This window comes from Rhinichthys klamathensis, unplaced genomic scaffold (genome assembly GCF_029890125.1).
Source record: "Rhinichthys klamathensis goyatoka isolate OS25496 unplaced genomic scaffold, OSU_Roscu_1.1 h1tg000098l_1, whole genome shotgun sequence".
NCBI lineage: Eukaryota > Metazoa > Chordata > Actinopteri > Cypriniformes > Leuciscidae > Rhinichthys > Rhinichthys klamathensis.
Genome location: NW_026606637.1, coordinates 4,754,258 through 4,762,544, shown reverse-complemented (window position 1 = coordinate 4,762,544; position 8,287 = coordinate 4,754,258). Strand labels below are relative to the sequence as shown.

The window sequence follows — 8,287 nt, the reverse complement described above, 5'->3', positions numbered from 1 at the left end:
TAAACAATACATCCTATGAATCAGATGTATCCCAGATTTAGATCGGATTCGGTGCTAGTAACTTTTTAAAAAGATTACCAGGCTGTCCGTTTTTCTAAGGTACAAAATGAATATTGTAACAACCGTCTCCGCCGAGATTTCAATGTAAAACTTTATGTTTTATGCATAGGAAACTTGGTATTAGTGACCACTATCTAAAAAGAAATTCACCTAACTTTTATCTAAATAATAAATTCCTAATCTATTTGGACGAGATGCCATATATTGTGGTGGAGATTATATTTTTTGTACTGGACAATAAAATAAATAGAATATTTACATCAGTCTTTTCCTGATTTTTCTTAGATTTTTCTAAGGTAAATAAATAAATAAAATTAAATAAAATACTTTAACGACTGTAATGTGGTTAATGCATAGACTGTAAAAAATGGGTTAATGTGATAATAACCATATGGTCTCCCAAACACCAGATGGCGCTGTAACCTTTAATTGAAGCGCTTTCTTACTCTGTTATCTTTTTATTTTGAAAACGGAACCGCCGCCGTTGTCCTGGTACTGTGAAGACAACAACTATAACATCTGACCATTTAAAGGTGAGGCAAAACAGAAAAGAATAATCATTGTGCTTTAAACTTCACTTATGTTTTCTTTTCATATGTTGCACAACATCCTTCTTATTTCAGCACTATGAACGTTGCTGTCAGTAAGGCAGTTAATAAAGATTTTGTTGAGTTTTGTTTAAACTTAACAGATAGGCTAGATGTTTTCTCTAGAGTAAATACGACGTATTTGACTAATGTCTGATCTTTTTATTTTGTTATTAAAAGATGGAGAGTCTAGACTATTCTGAGGAGGAGATTCAGCTGCAGTTAGCTGCACTTGGATACAGTAATATTCCCAAAGAAAGACTGCGGGAATTCAAGCGAGGTGGGCTAATATTTTGAACTGTTCCAGCCTACATCAGTGCATGTATTTGCATTTTATAGCATGTCTTGCCTTGAAGTAGTGCTGCCATATTTATGAATCTCCACCAGATCTAGATCAGCTGATTCGTCATGAAAAGTCAAAGAGTCACAGCTCCAGTGAATGGACTTCTCCAACATCTCACAGCAGTTCCAGCAAAAGTCCACCAGCGCTTATTAAGGAAAAGGGTGAGCAGTCACTCCAGCTTTATGCTGTGCAATTTCATGTGAATTTAAAGCATTTTTTAACACACTTAACCTGTTAAATTTGTGTTTTTGCCTCAGTCCAACTGAACAACATTGGTCCCAGTTGTAACTACGTTCTCTTGAACACCAGCTCAGCGGGGCAACAGAGAGAGGTATGAGTTTTTAAAGAGACGGAAGTTGCGATAGTGTTTTCTTCATTATTGTGATGTATATATGAGTAAAGCGGCTTCTCAAATGAAAAAGAAAATGTAGGGTGGAACTTGATTTTGTCCACAGGGAATTGATTGAACTGTTGTGGTTTGCTATTGCTATGATGTAATGTGAGTGACAGGTTGTCCCGCCCTCATGCCAGTTAACACATCATCAAAGAAGTTATTTTGATTCAAATTATGAGGACACATGAATTTAAAAAAAAAAGATGTGCATGGTTAGATCAATATAAAAGCAATATAAACTGCAATATTCCATAAAAAACAAGAATTGAATTGAACTATTTTGATTTCATGGTGACTTAAACACGTATAATCGTTCTAGGACTGTGTACGCAATATGTATGTTTTTCCTATTTTCCATTCCTAGATTTTCACGTCCACATTTAATGAGGACGATCACAGAGACACTGGTATGAATCACTACTATGATTCATATTCACGGCACTCAGTTGCTCACAGACCAGCTCGGCCCTCCACAGCACCCAACAGGCTGGAGACTGAGGAAGGCCCTTCTGAAATATTTCACTCAGTTTTGGATGGGAGTGAGACGACAAGTCCTGATAGAGAACATCGGGCTCATTTGAAACCTGTGATTAAAAGGAAAGTGTTAAGGTGGGGACACACAATCATTTCTTGATTTGATAGTTAAAGTAAAAAAAACAACCTCATCATCCATGCGCATGTGTAATAAAACATTATTTTATTTTATTATTTTATCTCCTTATATAGAAAGCATCAAGGTCGGTCTCATGTCTGTGATGAGTCCACGCATAGTGAAGATTCTGGTAAGTCCAGTCATTATGTTTCTGGAATTCTAATAAACTACATACTGAATGCTGCAAAGTATCTAATGTATACCTTTAAAAAAAATTGTATGTGAAACAATGCATTATGCAACTTTTTATTTCAAACTGAATTTCTAATGGTTTTGAAAAAAAAATACTCTAATGCTCACCAAGGCTGCATTTATTAGATTGATAATACAGTAACAAAAAAATACTGACCACAAACATTTGAATGGTAGTGTACAGATTATATCCTGAAGAGTAGTAATAATACCTCCCATACACCAGGTGGTGCAATTAGCCTAATAATAAACCCAGTAAAGTTCTTATCAGTAATCTTCTTAGTTACATTCCCCCTCCCTCTCAGCCATCTGCTTTGGCTCAGAGGAGGATTTCATTTTCTTACTGAGGGCTAAAAGAGAGATCTGTCCGTCTACCCCAAGATGTATAAAGCTTTTGACAGCCATTTGGAAAATGAAAGCAAGGACGATGAAGGATCCCTGTCCTCTTCTTTCTGGACAGATCGGGAAAGTGAGGGGGAAGACGGGGACTATGTTAAGAAAGAAAACAGAAGGATTGAGAGAAAGCCTGAAAGAGACAGTAATGATGAGAAGAAAAGATTTGTAATGGGAGATGATAAAAAGGAGAGGATGAAGGAAACTCTTCAAGGGAATGAGTTGGAGAAGAAGAAATATGTACAGGCTGAAACAAATCCTAAGGCAGGTGATGAAGGAAGTGATTTCGATAGAGAATGTTTCATGGAAGTTGAAATGGAAAAAGGCATAGAGGTGACAAGAACAGATCAAGAAAAAGAGGAGGACAAGGAAAAAGGCAAAGAGAATGAAGAGGAAGAAGAAAGTGAAGATGAGGAAAGAGAGTTTGATGAGGAGGAAGACAGTGGAGATGAGGAGGAAGAAGAAAGTGAAGAGGAGGAAACAGGACTAGAGAATGAAGAGGAGGAAGAAAGTGAAGATGAGGAAGAAGAAAGTGAAGCTGAGGAAAAAGAGTTTGAAGAGGAGGAGCAAAAAGGAAAAGAAAGTGAAGAGGAAGAAACGGGACAGGAAAGCGAAAAGAAAGAAGCCTGTGAAGAGAAAGAAAGTGAAGAGGAAAAAGGAGAAGCAAGTGAGGAGGAGGAAAAGGAAGAAGTAAGTCAAGAGGAAGAAGGAAGTCGAGACGAGGAAGAAGAGTTTGAGCTGTGTGAACAGGGGAAAAGGAATAAAAAGAAGGAAGAGGAGGATCTAGAAGAAAGTGAGGAGGAAGAGGATAGTGAGGAGGAGAAAGAGAGCTCTGTCAATGGAGAAAACTCTGAGGAGAACAAAGCCCAAAGCAATGATTCAGAGAGCGAGAAAGATCAGGTGAGTGTGGAGGAGAGTGAAGAAGAAGAAGAGTGTTTTCCAAAAGAAGACTCAAATAGTGAAGAAAAGTGTACAGGTAAAGATTCAGACAGTGATGAAAAGAAAGAGGGTCTCACCAAGGAAGAGAGCACAGGTGGAAGTGGGGAAGAAGAACAAGATGAGGAGGAAGAAGAAGAAAACGAAGAAGGAGATAATGTATGTTGTGTATCAGACGAGAATGAAGGCATTGAGGACAAAATAGATGGTGGCCAATCTTTTGTGAAGAAAGAGAGCACAGGAAACTCTGAAAGCGAGGGATCAGAGAACGGCAAACCGAATGAGAGAGAACCTAAAAATGACGAAGACATGAATGACGAAGAGGAAAAAGACTTTTTCGCAAAAAGGAAGAAAACAGAGGAAAACCCTGACAGCAATGAGGAACAGGAGAGGAATGGTATTGGAGATGGAAACAGTGAAGAGGAAGAGAGAGAATGTTTTATCAATGAATATGACAAAGAGATAGAACTTGGAAAGAGTGATGAAAAAGACGGAGATATAAGCAGCGATGTCAATCTGGCAGAGAACAGGTCAGGAGCAGATGAACATGAAAGTGGGATGGAAGAGGAGGAGGAAGTATCTAAAGGAGGCAGTAAGGAAAAAGAGGAGATAGACTGGTTTTTTGATGCACCTGTTGGGGAAAAGGAGAGTTGGGACCAGGACAGGAAGTCATGGGCAAGTGATGATGATTATGTTACCATATCCAGTGGCCATTCGCAGAAAGAAGAGGAAGACGAACATAACACGTTGCCTGCTTGGGAAGAAGAGCATGCTGATGTACGGCAGAAGAAGGAAACTAGAGACATCTATGATGAGGATTTTCATGAAAGTCTGGGCAGCCCTGCCGCGAGCATTTTAACGTCCGGTTATGGCACGTACAGACCAGACTCGTCTAAAGATGGAGACCCGGAGGAAGTGGACTATAGAGACGACTGTACTCTGGCTGGATTAGAAGAAGAGAGCGAGTCGATCTTAGATGCTCATGATTATGAGGATAACAGCAGTCTGGTGTGGTTCGGAGACGTTCAAGCATTAGAAACATCTGATGGAGGAGCTCCTGCAAAATCACCGGATGATAGGAAAGATGTAGCCGTACACTGTACTGATCAAAGCCATGATGGATCCGAGGATGATGCTCATCGATTTCCTGACACGCCAAGCAAAGGTCATCAAGCCGGCCCGCAGCAGACTCCCACAGGGAGTGACATTGGAGCTCAAGATTCAGGCTCTCAAAATGTGGCATATTTCAATGATGGTTTGGAGGTTGAGGGTTTGCGGGACAGTCTTGACCACCCATTTAATTTGAGGCACAGGAGGGGCAGAGTTCAAAGGAGACCCGAGGAGAAACGGAATGATGATGGATATGATGACGGCTCAAAGGGGAAGAGGGTCAGAGCTTATACTGGCTGCCTTGGTGTGTTACACTGTTTACAGGGATTTGCTTATTTTGCTTATTTATATACTTTTATTTAGTTTTTAGAGGTATAGCTGCAGAGGAAGTAGAGGGGAGAGATGTATTTATCTTTTTTTTTTCATTATTATGAATATAATACTCATTATGAAGATGTGTATACTGCTTAGAAGCATGTAACATCTTAAATAGACAATAACTACTCAAGATTTTTCTTTAGTTTAATTTTTGGGACATTTAGGGATTCGGGACGACAGCTTAGATTTCGGGACTGTCCCGAATCTTTCGGGACGTCTGGTCACCCTAATCTCACTGGATTATTAATGTAAAATGATATTTCCTACTGACATATTATATCAAAAGATATAAATAACTGGCTATAATGTATAATATTATAGATGTTTAGGATGTGTGTAATCATTTACTTATGTTTTGTAGGTACAGTTAGTGAGCTGGAGGAGCGATTGGACCACATGCGGATCGGTGCATCTCGTGTGCAGTATGACTCAGAGAGTGAAGAAACAGGAAGTTACAGTGGCAGATCCAGCTCTGTGACGGAGGAACCCCCGAGTGCTTTCCTGGAATACATCAGAGGCATGGTCAGTACACAGACACCTTCCTACTTATCAGTCTTCTACAGTTTAGAATTTTAAACTGGAATTGTTTTTCCATGGGCGTTGGTTTGATTTCAAACTGCAATTTCATGTCATATAAAGCCATTATCTATAGATATAGGTAGGATCTCACTTATAACTCTTAACATAATCTTGATTATGCAATCAACAGCATTACAATTTAGCTTTCTGTAAACTTATCTAAACAAGCATACATTCATAACTGAAAAAAGCGTTATTCAGGGATCGACTAAGGTTTTTAGCTCACATTGACAATTAATCAATTCTGTAATGTTATATTTTAAAGGTAAGGAATGAAGACAAGGAGGCATAATGTATGTAGAGGACTTAAGTTACAGGCAGGGTGCTAATTACACAGTTAATGATGTTTATTTATAGATTTATATTTGGCATTTTTGCCTTTATTGAAATTATGGTGACATGTAGGTGATCGACAGGAAGCAAAGTGGGAGGATATGGGACAGGATGGCGAAAGGTCCCTGAACAGGGACTCAAACTCCCATTATATGTTGGAGCGCTGCTGCCCATGAGGCTGTCGGCTTCAACTCATCGCTCTATTTTAATATTAAAAATAAATTGAACCAATGAAAATTCTGAAAGAAAACGAGACAACGAATCTACTGTGCTAAAGAAATGAACACAAATTTCACGCATATCTGTTTGACAGATAAATCGCACATTTTAAAGATATATTGAATGTTTTAAGTTAAAAAGGATAAACTTCAACTTAGCTTATATTCTCTGTTCATGCATTAAAGGTGCCCTATGTAAAAATTGAGGTAAAATTATCCAAAAAATGAGCTACACGCATCAAAAGAATGAGAAGAAATAAGTGCAATGATGTCATTAAAAAATGGACAAGTTATAGTGCTGCCGAGATATAAACCTAAATTAGCATGCTAAATTACTAGCGCCGGCCCGACTGGTGTCGTAATACCAGTTTCGGCCATGGGAGGCGGTATGCGGGCAACATACATAACCACCAGCCAAACTGCAGTACACGAATAACTCGCACGGCTTGTGGGCGTACTTGAACCTGATGTCAATCGCGTCTATATGAGACAGGCATTTATAATTTAGTGTTGAGATGTTGTTCATTGAGTCTCTAATCTCTTAAAATATCCAAATGAACTGCGGCCTTACTATCGTGTCAATTGATTTGATTAATATGCACGAGGGAGAGAGAGAGCAGGAGGACTGCGCTCGTGTTGTTTGAAGACGTGAGAGTGCGCGCGCGCGGCCGGGGCGCTCTCTCTCTCTCTGCTCGTTATAAGCCCTGTCAAGCGCAGCAGTCATTCTATTCTACATCACTCACCGATCAAAATAGGCTTTGGCGGGACAAAGCGGACGATTTGACGGTTTTTAGAAGATTCACAAACCGAAACTAAAAAACAGACTAGAGTAGGCCAACTTTCTGGAGGTATACTGCCCCCATCTGGTATGGAATATGCGGAATATAAATTTTATTTTTTGGCAGACATTCCACATGGCACCTTTAAATGTGTGTCCTTGAAAGAGTGCATGCAGTTTTCTAACTAATTTACTTTGACTTATCAGGTAATGTCAGTGGTATGACCCATTTCAGATGCGACAAAATTGCAACAACATTGATTGCATATAAATATATTTTAATTGTTTGATCAAAGTTATTGCTAGGGACAATTCAGTAGTCACTGGATATTGGTAGGGACATGACCCTAGCGTCCCTACTAAATTCTACACCCTTGTCCTCCAACAGACACGATCACACAGCGAGAGTGACATTCGCCCTCGTCCAAAGTCATGTAAGTTCCATTTTCATGTCTAGTTTCAGTTCATACTGGTTTCTTTGACTCATGACTGTCAGTTTGCATGCATTTACAGAATCCGATTCTCTTCACAGTTATACGGCCAGTTTTTGATCATCCTCACACGAGGAACTTGAAGAAAACTGATCCAGTGGCAAAGTATGGCATCCTGCATTGATCTTCATAAATAAACAATTCAAGACTTGAATCTCTTGTGATTGGTTCAGGCTTTTACAGTTGCTGTTAAAGATCTCACACTGGAAATGTGATAGATAACCCACTGACTGAGCACCACAAACTGATCGTAACATTGATCTAAATGTGTTTTTGACTGCTTTATCAGGTATTTGCAATATAAGCAGGACTGGGAGATGTTTAAACCTCCAGGAGAGAAGAGCAGGAAGGAGCTGCACTGGGCCATCAGGGTAATCCTGTACTTGTTTTAGTAGTGGCTGCTTGCTAAGAAAAAAAGAGTATTAATGTGTGCAAGTTTGATTTGTATTACAATATTTGTATTTATTTTTCTCAGGAACAGCTCATGTATCAGCCTCCACCAGTAAGACACACACACATATGAATATATATATTTATTTTTGGAAAGGACTGCCTGGATTCTCTGAATCTGAGTGTTTTTTTCTTGTCTCTATAGACGAGACCTCAGAAGACATTCATCCCCAACAATTATGTGGTTCCAACAGAGAAGAAGCGATCTGCTCTAAGATGGGAGATCCGACATGATTTAGCACACGGCATTATCCCAACAAAAATCTCCTATCCCTGAGATGCAGAATGTTCCACCGATGCCTTATCTTTTATATACTCTTCTTAATGTTATTATTTATTCATATGATATTGAATTGTTTTTTACCATGTGGAATATGTGAAATGAGACAACTT

General features: G+C 39.1%; 2 protein-coding genes across 2 annotated transcripts; both read left to right on the top strand.

Annotated features, from left to right (window-relative positions):
• The first annotated feature begins 507 nt into the window (after positions 1 to 507).
• LOC130086663 (centriolar and ciliogenesis-associated protein HYLS1-like) lies at positions 508 to 1,342 on the top strand. The gene is made up of 4 exons (XM_056252765.1): positions 508 to 593; positions 828 to 927; positions 1,035 to 1,151; positions 1,248 to 1,342. The coding sequence occupies exons 2-4, from the start codon at positions 828 to 830 to the stop codon at positions 1,325 to 1,327; spliced, it is 297 nt and encodes a 98-aa protein (XP_056108740.1). The 5' UTR covers positions 508 to 593; the 3' UTR covers positions 1,328 to 1,342.
• Positions 1,343 to 2,377: 1,035 nt separating this feature from the next.
• On the top strand, positions 2,378 to 8,285 carry LOC130086659 (protein starmaker-like). Its single transcript, XM_056252760.1, has 7 exons — positions 2,378 to 4,971; positions 5,407 to 5,567; positions 7,342 to 7,387; positions 7,486 to 7,549; positions 7,734 to 7,815; positions 7,920 to 7,946; positions 8,040 to 8,285. The coding sequence occupies exons 1-7, from the start codon at positions 2,610 to 2,612 to the stop codon at positions 8,169 to 8,171; spliced, it is 2,874 nt and encodes a 957-aa protein (XP_056108735.1). The 5' UTR covers positions 2,378 to 2,609; the 3' UTR covers positions 8,172 to 8,285.
• Positions 8,286 to 8,287: the final 2 nt, after the last annotated feature.